Source organism: Miscanthus floridulus, chromosome 9 (assembly GCF_019320115.1).
Source record: "Miscanthus floridulus cultivar M001 chromosome 9, ASM1932011v1, whole genome shotgun sequence".
NCBI lineage: Eukaryota > Viridiplantae > Streptophyta > Magnoliopsida > Poales > Poaceae > Miscanthus > Miscanthus floridulus.
In genome coordinates, this window is record NC_089588.1 from 3,226,310 (window position 1) to 3,240,475 (window position 14,166).

At 46.8% G+C, this 14,166-nt stretch overlaps 1 protein-coding gene and 1 pseudogene across 1 annotated transcript; both read left to right on the forward strand.

The window, feature by feature from the left end:
• The first annotated feature begins 956 nt into the window (after window positions 1–956).
• Window positions 957–9,420, forward strand: LOC136483289 (L-galactono-1,4-lactone dehydrogenase 2, mitochondrial). The gene is made up of 6 exons (XM_066480303.1): window positions 957–1,686; window positions 5,551–5,801; window positions 5,899–6,081; window positions 7,715–8,117; window positions 8,674–8,811; window positions 9,014–9,420. The coding sequence occupies exons 1-6, from the start codon at window positions 1,066–1,068 to the stop codon at window positions 9,182–9,184; spliced, it is 1,767 nt and encodes a 588-aa protein (XP_066336400.1). The 5' UTR covers window positions 957–1,065; the 3' UTR covers window positions 9,185–9,420.
• A 633-nt stretch (window positions 9,421–10,053) lies between these two features.
• On the forward strand, window positions 10,054–12,725 carry LOC136481205 (protein Rf1, mitochondrial-like; annotated as a pseudogene).
• Window positions 12,726–14,166: the final 1,441 nt, after the last annotated feature.

The following is a 14,166-nucleotide window of genomic DNA, read 5'->3' on the forward strand; positions in this document are numbered from 1 at the left end:
CGAGGAATGCATTGAGCGATAGATGGAGTAACCGAGTAAGAAAGGCTAGTGGAAAAGTCATACTTGCATATTTGCATCAATGAAGTATAAAAAAGGATGGTAAATATTTGATTTATGAACTTAATTAAACTGAGAGTTCATATTGTGAAATGACATCCATAAAATACAGTGAGAGACAGATGGAGTAAGGAAGGCCCGTGGAAAAGAAAATCCTTATCGTGCTTGCACAGTTGCATAGATGAAATGTAAAAAATGGTAATTATTTGATTTTGAAACTTAATTAAAGTGAGAATTTATATAGTGAAAATGTTCCTTCTCATGCTTGCATAGTAGCAAAAATGAAATGTAAAAAATGGTAAATATTTGATTTTGAAACTTAACTAAAGCGAGAATTCATATAGTGGAAATGTTCATAGTAGGGAAAAAAAAAGCCCGGCACATGTAGCATGTGCGAGAGCTTGCCCTAGGATGAAGGAGGGAAGAGGTTCACACACTTTAAACTTCTTCTAAGGGCAAGGTAGGTCCGGTGAACCATATATAGCAGCGGCGGTGTGGCTGAGCCTGTGGAGCCCCCCTCAGCCCCCTCTAAATTTTTCTGCCATTGGAGGATGGAAAGAAGGAGCTTGAGCGTTGAGGTTGAAAACCGTGTGAACTTAAGCCCTCTAGATTTTCATCATAGATCCGCCACTGTATATACGGGAACCATATATACTCGTAATGTGATGCCAAGGGTGCTTACCGCACAAATATCACTCGGACGTCAATAGCATGGCTTGGTTAGCCTTGGGACAATGCAAAGAAAAACAAGGCCACTCCTTTCTCTAACTCCGTGGGCTGGTTGATCGAAATCGGGCCGCGTGCGTGCGTACGTTGGGGTCGCATGGGCCAAGAGCCCATCAATCGCAACTAATCATTTCCACAGGAGCCCAATCCCACCCCCGCCCATCGCGATCTGCTGCGGTGGCCGCTGCCGGCGCCGTCCACCCTCCACCGCCCACCACTGCCTCCACCACGTCACCGAGACGCCGCCTTTCGCTGCCCCTCGCCGCGCCACCGAACGTCACGATGCGGCACCTCCTCCTCTCCCGCTTCCTCCTCCGCCGCCGCAGCGGCGGCATCCCCACCGCCCACCACCACAACCACCACCATCACCTCCTCCGCGCCCTCTCCTCCGCCCCCTCCCCGGTCTCCTCGGACGCCGAGCTCCGCAAGTACGCGGGCTACGCGCTGCTTCTCCTCGGCTGCGGCGCCACGACCTACTACTCCTTCCCGCTCCCCGCCGACGCGCTGCACAAGAAGGCCGTGCCGTTCCGGTACGCGCCGCTGCCGGAGGACCTCCACGCCGTCTCCAACTGGAGCGGCACCCACGAGGTCCACGCCCGCGTCCTGCTCCAGCCGGACTCGCTCCCGGCCCTCGAGGGCGCGCTCGCCGCCGCACACAAGGAGCGCCGCAAGCTCAGGCCCCTCGGCTCCGGCCTGTCCCCCAATGGCATCGCGCTCTCCCGCGCCGGGATGGTCAACCTCGCCCTCATGGACAAGGTGCTCGACGTCGACGCCAAGAAGAAGACCGTCACGGTGCAGGCTGGGATACGTGTCGCGGAGCTCGTCGACGCGCTCCGGGAACATGGCCTCACGCTGCAGAACTTTGCGTCCATTCGGGAGCAGCAGGTCGGAGGGTTCACTCAGGTCTGTTAAAGACATCAGCCTTCTTATTTCCGAATCATTATCTAATTAGGTTTCACACTTTCGATGTCATCTTGCTAAATCGGTGCATCATATTGTTGCATTGCCTCCTTTCATTCACTAATCTAATTATTACTTCACATCACAATTGTCATAGCAATTAGGATTAGTCAATTTTCACTTATTATCTTCCCAACCGAGGCCTGGCACAGCTTGGCACATTGCTTGACTACTGCATGCTTCTCCGCTAGGCTGCTGCGGCACCACACTCCACTCACGCAGGGTGCAGATGTGCAGCCGGTCGGCAGTTCAGGCAAGTAGTAGTAGGCCAAGAACATTGTGATGTCTGCTCAGCAACAAGAGTTTTTTTTTAACATAATGGCAGGAGCTCTGCACTTCAATTAAGATAGGGAAAAGAGGTTTATGTACAGAGCAAAAATGGGCATGACCCCCAAAAAGATTACATAATTTGTGTTGTGATATTGCCCCCTCCCAAGCTAAAGCCCTCTTTCTTTGCTCGATATCCTCTTTTACCCTTAAAGCCACCTGCATTGCCGACTCGTGGGTGTTGTTAAAAATTCTCCTATTCCTTTCCTTCCATATGTTCCACAACGTGTAGATCACCATTCCGTTGAAGCACCTTTTTTCTTCTTTCACTATCTTGGCTGCTGCCCCTTCCCACCATGACTTCAGATGATGTGGGTCTTGAGTTGGGTGGATCAACTGTACATCAAAGTGCTCCCATGAAAGAATCTGACTCCACACCGCCTTGGTGAAAGGGCAAAGGAGTGATAGATGAAGGCATGTTTCCAAAGGTCCATTACATAGGGCGCATTGATCATGATGAGGCCAGCCCCTCTTCTGTAGATTATCCGCCGTTCGGATTTTTTCTCGCACCAGGACCCAAGCAAACACTTTACCTTTGTTCTCTGCATGCGCTTTCCATATGAGGTCATTACGGAATTCGCTATAGGAACTTTGAACTGGATCCTATACGCTGAACGGGTGGAGTAAGAGGCATCAGCAGTCCATCTCCAAACTATGGTGTCACGAACTCCCGGCGTCAGCTGGATGTTTTGGAGCCTTATCCAAAGGGAGACAAACTCCTCAACTTGGACGGTGGTGGTGATTCTGCCTCTTAGCTATCGGATCCAACTGTTGTTTCGAAGTTCCTGTTGGACCGATTTGTTTTTCCTTCTAATCAGCTCAAACAAATGTGGTGCTAAATATTTAGTGGCCTCGCCCTCCAGCCAGCTATTGTGCCAGAAGCGTGCCTTTGCGCCATCACCGACCGTGACCTTGGTTGATAGGTTGAAGAGCAGCCGGTCGGTCTCGTTGCAAGGTAGGTCCGCGCCCGCCGAAGGTTTGGATTTCTCCACCCAATCTTGCCAGAGCCATCGTAAGCGAAGAGCTCTCCCAAATTTTTCTAAATCCGGTATCCCCAAGCCGCCAGGGTCTTTGGGTCTTGTCACTGTTGGCCAGTTCATGAGACAGTGGCCTCCATGTGCATTTTCTTCACCTTTCCATAGGAATGATCTCCTGATTTTGTCGATTTTCTTCCTAGCCCAAACTGCAAGGGGGAACACTGTCAGGTGGTAGGTCGGCATGGACGAGAGGACCGAGGAGACTAGAGTGAGGCGACCTGCTCTATTCAGCCATCTCCCTTTCCACCCAGGCAGTCTCTGGCCAATGCGCTCAATAAGAGGTTGCACATGAATTTTTCGAAGTTTTCGGAAGTGCAGCTACAACCCTAAATACCGGCAAGGGAAGTCACCTCTGATTCCCCGCAAAAGAAGACAGGATGTGCTCCAAATCCAGTTCGTCACACCTAATCGGGTGAATTGAGCTTTTCTGCAAATTTATGTGTAGGCCTGAGAAATTCCCAAATGCTTGGAGGACTGTTTTGATAGCTTCCAGATCATCCTTTATGGGGTTGATGAAAATGGCAGCGTCATCTGCATACATGGAGATCCTCCACCTTGCTGCAGCCGAAGGCAAGGGAGCGAGGATTCCTTGTTGTGTGGCTAACTCCAGCAGCCGTTGCAGGGGATCCATGGCGAGGATGAAGAGCATGGGCGATAGGGGGTCGCCTTGGCGAACCCCTCTACTGTGGCTGAACTTAGGTCCTTGTTGGCCATTTAGCAACACCGTCGAAGTGGCCGTACGGAAAAGGATGGATACCCATTCGCGCCAACGAGGCCCGAAGCCCAGGGCCTGCAGTACCTCCATTAAGTAGCTCCAGTTGATCGTGTCAAAAGATTTATGGATGTCTAGCTTCACGAAGAGGGACGGGGTTTTTTGTTTGTGCAATTTTTGTATTGTGGTCTGGACATATAAGAAGTTGTCATGGATGCTTCTCTTTTTTATGAACGCGCTCTGACAATTGGATACCAACGAGTTGAGTAGAGGGGCAAGCCTGTTGGCCAGGAGCTTTGAGAAGATCTTTGCAAAGCTGTGGATAAGACTGATGGGTCTATTATCTGTGATCCGCAGTGCGTCTTCTTTTTTGGGGAGTAGGACAATGTTCGCCGAGTTCATGAGTTCGAAGCCCTGGGAGTTCAGTTGGAATAAATTATTTATGGCCGCCGTGACGTCGTCTTTGATGGTCTCCCAGCAACAAGAATTTATCGTCAATGTGTTTGGCACAAGTAGAACTATTCTTTCTCAAGCGTTAATTGCTAATGCTGCACTATTGAGCAATGTTTTCAAGTCGTCCGATTAATCGCGATTAATCACGATTACTCGTCCTAATCGGTCCCTGGTGTTCGATTAGGAGGTCCGACTCGATTAGCTCGACCAGAAAGTTGGTCGTCCGATTAGTCGATGACTAATCACGATTAGTCGTCCGACTAGGCCATGGACGACCAGTGTGGTTGCTCTGTTTTTTTGGGTCTGTTCAACCGGGCCTATATGTGGCCTATTGGGCTTCCAATTTGGCCTATTAGAGTTAGAATAGGCACCCCAAAACACCGGAGGCACGCAGGCATGGTGGCAAACGCAGGGCGGCCGCAATTTTTCCCCGCGCGCCTCCACTCTCCCACGCGCGTGTTTCCTGCCTCCCGCGCGTGATTCCTCCCCTTCCCGCGCGCGATTCCCCTCCCTCGTGTGCTATTCCCCTCCCTCGCACGCTATTCTCCTCTCTGGTGAGCTGTGAAGCCAACGGCGCCCTCTGCCAGGTCAAGTGGCCGCGGTCTTCGTGATGAGCTGCTCCGACGACGGTATGTGCCTTTCCCCTCTCCATCTTCTTCCCTCCTCCCCCATCCCTCACTCTACAGCCTCTCTGGCTCTCTGCTAGACTGCTAGGTTGCTTGCTGTGCTGTACTGCTGTCCCTCTGCTATTCTCTGGTTCCAAAGGAAAGATAAGCCATCCACTCTGCTAGACTAATCGGACTGGTCGACGAGTAATCGCAATTAGTCGCCTGGTCGGTCCCATGGCGACTAGGTTCGACTAGACGACTTGAAAACATTGCTATTGAGGCCAAGATACATGCATGAATTGGTGGCTGGCAGGTGTGGCACCCGCCACAGCTTGCCAGATAGGTGGATCCGCCCCTGGATATGTTTGATATTGGATTAACAGCTTCAGTGAAATGTTCGAGATTGTCTAGAATCACTTGTATCATCATATAGCCTCTTCAGGGGATCGAAATTAATGTTTTCGAAGCTGATATTCATTTTACCAGTAGTTACTCTTTCCTACCATTTCCTATATCGAGAAAGTTCTTCTCATCTAATGCCTGAGTGCTCAAGTGCTCCAATTGTAGCGGGTCCTAGTATTCCTTTACAAAGTGCATAATTGTAACTTGCGTACTGAGTTCAGGCTTAATCAGTTGATGGTTGTATACTTCTTTTCATGATTGGACGCAGGTTGGTGCCCATGGCACTGGTGCAACATTACCTCCGGTTGATGAGCAAGTCATCAGCATGAAACTGGTTACCCCTGCCAAAGGGACAATAGAGTTATCGAGGGAGAAGGATCCTGAGTTGTTTTATCTTGCTCGCTGTGGACTTGGCGGCCTAGGCGTCGTCGCAGAAGTTACCCTGCAATGTGCAGAAAGACACCAGCTTGTGGAACATACATTCGTTTCCAATGCAGATGAAGTCAAGAAAAACCACAAGTAATGTTTCTTGGTGCCAATCTTTATGTAGCTTTATAATTGATTTTCCTATGCAGTTGTAACATCCTCAGATTTACTCCTTTCTCCCCTTCTGCAGGAAGTGGCTCTCAGAAAACAAACATATTAAGTACTTGTGGATTCCATATACTGACACGGTTGTTGTTGTCCAATGCAATCCTCCCTCAAAGTGGAGAACCCCAAAGTTGGGATCAAAATATGGAAAGGATGAAGCTTTACAGCATGTTCGGGACCTTTATCGTGAGTCACTGAAAAAATATAGGTACGTACACTTGTTACAGTTTGATACCCTTCTTAGCCTTCTAATAGATTCTAATGCTATTCTGGTGTTCTGTACCATGTTTTTGAGTCGTCGCCTAGTCGTCGCCTAGGCGACAAGGCGTGGCAGAGGGGCTGGGCGTCGGGGGCGCCACGACCTGGAGTGGTATGGCGTCCGCTTAATCGCATTAGGCGTCGCCTAGGACTGGTTTGGCGTCGGGCGGACGCCTACAAGCTCGCCGCGGACGCCGGATGCCAGTTCGCGAGGGGAAGGGCGCCAAAAGACCGTGGCCCTCGCGGTCGCGGGAAATCGACCGCGCAAAAGGAAATCGACTGCGCGGTGGCTGCGCGGCGGGAAATCGACTGCGCAGGGGGGAAATTGACCGCGCGGGAAGTAGATAGGCCCTTCCGCGCAGGAAATTTACCGTGCGAGGCCTTTACCCGCGGCCACGACTGAGATCGAGGGGAGAGGAAAAGAGAAAGGCGGCAGGAAGACCGGGCGACCGGAAGAGGAAGAGAGAAGGCGGCGGGCTTACCTCGAGCTCCGCTTGGCTGCTCCTCTGCTCCAGTCCACCGGCCGGCCGCCCCTGCTTCGCACATCGCGACTCTGCCTCTGCCTCGAGTCCGCACATCCGTCCGCACCTGCTCTGCCTTGCCTTGGTCGGGTACTTCCCCTTCCGCCTGGTATGCCTCTCGTCTCCTCTGCTTTCCCTCCTACCTCCTCTGCTTTCCCAAATATTTGAGGCGTGTACTCTGCAGTCTGCTTTCCCTCCCCTCCTCTGCAGCCATCTGCTTCCCTCCTCTTCCTCTGTTTCCTTCCCTCTTCCTCTGTTTCTTTCCCTGTCTCTCATGCTTTGTTACAGAGAGGTGACTGGAACTGCTCGAGTTCTTTGTTTTTACAGTTACAGCTAATAGCACAATGGCGAGTACATCTTCCATTACCAGCAATTATGATATTAGAAACTAATTTGTTGCTATTGAGTGATGAGAGATTTCAGATTTGCTATTTTGCTACTTTATTATGTTGTGCACTAGCACTCTTGGTAGCTAATTTATTATGGTATTACATGCTAAGACTTGCAATATTAAGGTATGATTTGCTTCTGAATTTTAGTAGCATATATATTAAGATGATCATATGGCGCCTAATAAATGTGTGTATGGCGTCGCCTAGGCGTCCGCCACAAACGCCTAGGCGTTGTGAAGGGGGTCGGGCGCCGCGCCTCGCCGTGGCGCCTCAAAAACATGGGTTCTGTATGCAAATGCATCTTTACTTTCTATTTTCTTACCGAAGAATCAGCTCAATATTCTCTTGCTTAGAAATAAGTGGTGATTCCAGTTTTCACTAAAAAAAGGTGACGCAAGAAGTGTAAGTTGGGCTTTTGTGGCTTCTAGCTAGTTAATTAGTATACAGACATAGAACCTTTGAGCATTCAGTTCCTGTACTTTAAATCGATATGCACTGAAAATCAGATATATTGGTTTATACAGTCAACTAGGATACTCAAATGTTGTTGCCATTCTACTCAAATGAAGTAAATTATGAAATTATTTAGTTTTCTGCAGAATTTTGTAGCTGTATTCTGCAATATATTTGTTTGTTTTTTCACTTACGCCACCTTATAGATGCTTTTCAGAACTGAAGCAGAAAGTAATGACCCAGACATAGATACACTTTCATTTACTGAGCTGAGGGACAAGCTGCTTGCTCTTGATCCTCTGGATAAAGATCATGTGATGAAAATCAATAAAGCGGAAGCTGAGTATTGGAAGAAGTCAGAAGGGTATCGCATGGGCTGGAGTGATGAAATACTGGGCTTTGATTGTGGTGGGCAGCAGTGGGTTTCTGAAAACTGCTTCCCCACTGGAACCCTAGCAAAGCCAAGTATGAAGGATCTTGATTATATAGATAAGCTGCTGCGGTTGATTGAAAAGGAAGAGATACCCGCACCTGGACCTATTGAGCAGCGTTGGACAGCCCGCAGCAAGAGCCCAATGAGCCCAGCATCAAGCTCTGAAGAAGAAGACATATTTTCATGGGTAATTAATTTGTTCTTGTCCAATAGTTCTTTTGTTTTCTGTATGTTTAATCTGTGTGCTGCTATTGCCACTTGTAATCGCCTACCTAAAAGCTCTTTTGCAACTCATACTAATTTGTTTGTATTGATTTCTTTGCTTATAATTTGGTTCAAAAAAGTAATATTTTGGTAATTAAATTCGGTTCGCCTGATTGGAAAAATGTGATATTTTGCAATTCGATTGTGTCCTTTACTCTCTTCTGATAGTTTCTGCTAAATATAGTAGCATCACTTGCTCACTTGCTTCCTCTACTCTGACAAATACAATGGGAAATCCTTTCTTCAGTATAGATGATAGTACCAAATTGTTCTACTGTATGTATATTGTTATCTTTCTCATGTTTCTGAGACAATCACGTATATTCCGAAACAGTTGCACATTCCAACTCTTAACTGCTTTGGAGAGCTCACCTCCTGCATCTTCAAATAAATCATATGCAAGGCTCGTCTTGCAACATGGTTCCATTTTACACCAGTTATGTATAGTCTCGGTGACCAACTTACTGGTATCCATGCAGGTTGGTATTATAATGTACTTGCCAACAACAGATGCTCGCCAAAGGAAGGAAATTACAGAGGAGTTCTTCAACTACAGGAGCCTGGCACAAAGTCTCTGGGATGATTATTCTGCCTATGAACACTGGGCCAAAATTGAGGTACCAAATTTTACTATTAGTTTATAGATTTATTCAGACATTGGTTGTGTTATTCCTGTTCCCTAGGCTGCACAAGTGAAAATAGCATCAGTCTGGTTAATTTCAAAAGTATGACCTCTTCACTTGCACGGATACCTGGTTTAGTTATTTATTTGCAAATAAATTTCATGGCTGGTGATTATTCTGTCTCCATTCTTCCTAGGTTCCAAAAGACAAGGACGAACTTGCTGAAGTCCAGGCCAGACTTAGGAAGCGTTTCCCTGTGGATGCATATAACAATGCACGTATGGAGCTGGACCCCCACAAGGTTCTCTCAAATGCGAAGCTAGAGAAGCTGTTCCCAGTGTTGGAGCCTGTTCACCAAACAAAGTAGCACGTGTTAAAGAGCATAGAGCAAGGGCACATAACTTCGTTTGTAACACTGTTCCTATCATGATTCTATGATCCTGTCAAATGAGATGGTGATTAGGATTTGTCACTCGAAATAAAGTAGAGGAAACAAATTGATGATTCAATCTGTGGCAGCAGCTAGCACCGGAAGCAAATCCTGTTCCTGACACAGTTATTCCCTGTGTGAATTTCGTTCTCTGACTGAGGACACCTGAAAAATGGGATCATCCAAGCGATCAACCATCAAATCTGTAAATTCTCTGTTAGTTTTCTTTTGACAGATGAGCAAATTTGCAGTAGGAGCATAGGATTGTTCAACTATTTTTTCTAAGAGCCTGAAAAGGATGCAAAATCAGCTGTGTGGCTCTTGCAAAACAAAACCTCACATTTAGATGTTTTTTTTACCTTTTTATTAACGAATGGACCTGACTATCAGGTAACTTTAACATATTCTTTCCTCTTTTTCTTTTTTTTAAAGAAATCAGTGAAAGAAAAAAAAGGGGAAATGACTCATGTCGCAAAACATAAATTGAGTAAAAAAATCATGAAATCCAATAGAATAATACGTAATGCTACACGGCACAACAACTTTTTTCTGGTTAGTATAAAAACGGCCTTCTCGAGTTCACTAACATGCCATGGACGCCCCTATCCATCCGTACGAACACGCGATGCGAATGTCACGGAGCAAATAGAAAAAGAAAAGAAAAGAAAGCTTTCCAGTTCCAAGACAGAAAAAGCCTCCTGGCCAACGCCCGTCGCCGGCCTGCTCCCAACCCGCCGCCCGCCTGCCCCAGCCCTCCGCCGCCGCCCAACGTTCCAGCTCCTGCCCTCATAGAGTCAACTACGCCACGGCGCAGCACTCGTGGCTGCACCCAGCTCACGCAAGCTGCTCTGCTTCACCTATCCGGAGGCTGACGCGACCACGCCGTCGCCGTGGCCGCCGCCGCCGACGTTCCAGCACCTGCACCGATTCAACCACTCACAGCACTCGCGGCTCCGCCCAGCTCGCGCGAGCTGCTCGCCTGCTCTGCTTCGCCGATCCGGAGGCTGACGCGGCGCCGTCCGTGCTTCTCCTCGCTGGGCCACATTACCCTCGCTCCGTCGCCCGTCGGCATGTCCCGCCGCATGAGCACCGCCCACGACCGGTGCTTGCAGCTGGAGCGCGCCGCGATAGGCCGTGCCAGGTCGGGGAACCTCGGCCTCCATGACGCGCTCAAGCTGTTCGACGAATTGCTTCTGCACGCCAGGCCTGCCTCGGTTCGTGCCTTGAACCAGTTGCTTAGCGTTGTGTCTCGCGCAAAATGCTCGTCGCCATCCAAGCTCATTGTCTCCCGCTTCAACCGAATACTCCGTGACTGCTCCAACAAGGTGGCTCCCGACCTTTCCACCTACAGCATCCTCATTGGCTGCTTTTGCCGCATGGGCCGCCTGGAGCATGGCTTCGCCGCCTTTGGCCTCATCCTTAAGACGGGCTGGAGGGTGAATGACATAGTCATCAGTCAACTGCTCAAGGGCCTATGTGACGCCAAGAGGGTGGACGAGGCCATGGACGTATTTCTCCATCGAATGCCCGAAGTTGGATGCAAGCCCGAGGTAGTTTCGTATAGCATACTTCTCAAAGGTTTATGTGATGGAAGGAGAGCTGAGGAGGCACTTGAGCTGCTCCACATGATGGCTGATGGTCAAGGTAGTAGCTGCCCACCAGATGTGATGTCATACAACACCGTCATCAAGGGTTTCTTTAGTGAGGGTCAGGTGGATAAAGCTTACAGCCTATTCCTTGAAATGGGTGTTCCACCAAATGTTGTGACATACAATTTAATCATTGATGGCCTATGCAAAGCTCAAGCGGTTGACAGGGCCGAGGGTGTCTTTCAGCAGATGATTGATAAAGGTGCTAATCCAAACAATGTAACATATAATTGTCTCATCCATGGATACCTGTCAATAGGACAGTGGGAAGAGGTGGTTCAAAGGCTCAAAGAAATGTTCGCATGTGGTCTTGAGCCAGATGTTTTTACTTATGGTTTGCTTCTGGACTATCTATGCAAGAATGGACATTGCAGTAAAGCTAGATTTTTTTTGATTCTATGGTTAGGAAGGGCATAAAACCTGATGTAACAATCTATGACATTATGCTTCATGGATATGGTACCAAAGGAGCTCTTTTTGAAATGCATGATATCTTAAATTTGATGGTAGCAAATGGTATTTCACCTAATCATCGTATCTTCAACACTGTGATCTGTGCATATGCTAAAAAGGCAATGATAAATGAAGTGATGCTTATATTTATCAAAATGAAGCTGCAAGGTTTGAGTCCAAATGTTGTCAGTTATGCAACATTAATAGATGCACTTTGCAAGTTGGGAAGAGTGGATGATGCTGTGCTCCAATTCAATCAGATGATCAATGAAGGAGTGACTCCTAACATTGTAGTTTTTACCTCCCTTGTTTATGGACTTTGCACTGTTGACAAATGGGAGAAGGTTGAGGAATTATTTTTTGAAATGTTGGATCAAGGGATTCGCCCTAACATCGTGTTCTTGAACACAATATTGTGTAACTTATGCAAAGAAGGACGGATTATGGAAGCCCGAAGGCTCGTTGACTCGATGGTATGCGTGGGTGTGAAGCCTGATGTTATCTCATACAATACATTAATAGATGGCCACTGCTTAGCTGGTAGAATTGATGAAGCGGCAAAGTTACTTGACGGTATGGCCTCAGTTGGTTTGAAACCTGACATTTTTTCTTATGATACATTGCTTAATGGCTTCTGTAAAGCTAGCATGATAGAGAATGCATATTCTCTTTTCCGAGAAATGTTGAGGAAGGGATTTACGCCTGGAGTTGTGACTTACAATACTATACTGCATGGTTTGTTTCGGACTCGTAGATTTTCTGAAGCAAAGGAACTCTTCCTCAATATGATTAAAAGTGGAAAACAGTGGCCCATTTACACATACAACATAATTCTGAATGGGCTGTGCAAAAACAATTGTGTTGATGAAGCATTCAAAATGTTTCAGAGCCTGTGTTCTAAGGATATTCAACTTAACATTGTTACATTCACCATTATGATTGGTGCTTTGCTCAAAGGTGGCAGAAGGGAAGATGCCATGGATTTGTTTGCTACTATCTCTACTTATGGTTTGGTTCCGAATGTTGTGACCTACCGCTTAATAGCAGAAAGTCTCATAGAAGAAGGGTCGCTTGAGGAGTTCGATGGTCTGTTTTCAGCAATGGAAAAGAATGGTACTGCTCCAAACTCACGTATGTTAAATGTTGTAGTTAGGAGGTTGTTGCATAGAGGTGACATAAGTAGGGCTGGGGCTTACCTATCCAAGCTTGATGAGAAGAACTTCTCACTTGAGGCTTCCACTACTTCCATGCTTATATCACTTTTCTCGAGGAAGGATTATCACCATCATGCAAAGTCCCTGCCTGAAAAGTATCGTTTTGTCAATGGAGCCAATAAGTGAGTGCTGAAAAAAAAGAAATCAGTTTTTTGGCCATGCTCTGTGGTGTGCTTTGAATGATGAAATTCTTTAGAGAAATATTCTCTCATAACCTGTATCATGAGTCACTGAAAAATATATGTTCCACATATTGTGGTTTGGTACGCCAAAATTTCAATGCTCCTGGTGGCCTGGTGTTCTGTATGCAAATACATCTTTGCTTTCTATCTCTTACCGAAGAATCTGCTAAGTATTCTCTTGCTTAGAAATTGAACTGACATTAAAAAATAATTTTATTCTTGAAACTGTTGTATTCATTTAGGTTTTGGTATGTCGCTACACCATTTCTATCTGAGTGTGTCCACTCCTTTCTTTGTTTTTTCTTCTATTTATTGAACCTCTTGTAAGAATAATGGGTGATTCCTGTTGGAAGAGGGTATTTGTCTCATAAGTGATACAAGTGTTGGCAATGGAGGAGGAAAGATGCTTGCTAAAGGAACGAAATTACAGAGGAGTTCTTCAATTACAGAAGCCTGACACAAGCAAATCTCCGGGATGATTATTCTGCATATGAACACTGGGCCCAAATTGAGGTACCAATTTCTACTGCTAGTTACAAGATTTTTTCAGACATTATTTCTGTTCTTTCCTAGACTTCTTTGAACACATGAATGAAAATAGCATCAGTCTGATTAATTTCAAAAGTATGACCTCTTCACTTGCACGAATAGCTGGCTGAGCTCTTTATATCTGGATAAATTTCATGCCTGGTGATTATTCTATCTCCATTCTTCCTTAGGTTCGAAAAGAGAAGGACGAACTTGTTGAACTACAGGCCAGGCTTAGGCTTAGGAAGTGTTTCCCTGTGGATGCATATATTGTAACAAGGCATGCATGGAGCTGGACCCTAACAAGGTTCTCTCAAATGCGAAGAGAAGCTGTTCCTAGTGTTGGAGCCTGTTCACCAAGCAAAGTAACATGTGTCAAAGAGCGAGGGCACATAACTTGTCAAGCATGGTGGCTCACATGTGTGTATGGGCCGCAAGGTGATGATGCCAAAGTCCAGTTTCTACAAGAGCTGAGAGAAATAAGGCTAGCCTGCCAAGGTCCTTGGCTGACACTCGGTGATTACAATCTAATTATAAATGATGAAGACAAGAACAATGGGAACTTGAATCTTGCAATGATGGGTCGTTTCTGCCGCTTGATCAATGACTTGGGACTGAAGGAGTTGCCACTTAATGGAAGAAAATTCACATGGTCTAATCAACAAGATTCACCAATTCTGGTCAAGCTAGACAGTTTTCTGTTCAACAGATTGGGAACAACTCTTTCCCAATTGTCTGCTTCAAAGTAATACTACAGATGAGTTAGACCATTGTCGACTCCTTCTGGGCCTGCATGATGTTCAGCCAGGCAAAGCTCGGTTTCACTTTGAATCCTTCTGAACCAGCTTGGAAGGCAGCATGGAACTCGGTTCCAGCAACCTCCTGCCCTTTTG

Excerpts from the sequence above, each read along its gene's own strand:
- LOC136483289 (XM_066480303.1), top strand. The coding sequence starts at position 1,066 with ATGCGGCACCTCCTCCTCTCCCGCTTCCTCCTCCGCCGCCGCAGCGGC. Across the intron at positions 5,802-5,898 it reads GAAGTCAAGAAAAACCACAA|GAAGTGGCTCTCAGAAAACA; the intron begins GTAATGTTTCTT and ends CCCCTTCTGCAG. Across the intron at positions 8,812-9,013 it reads AACACTGGGCCAAAATTGAG|GTTCCAAAAGACAAGGACGA; the intron begins GTACCAAATTTT and ends CATTCTTCCTAG.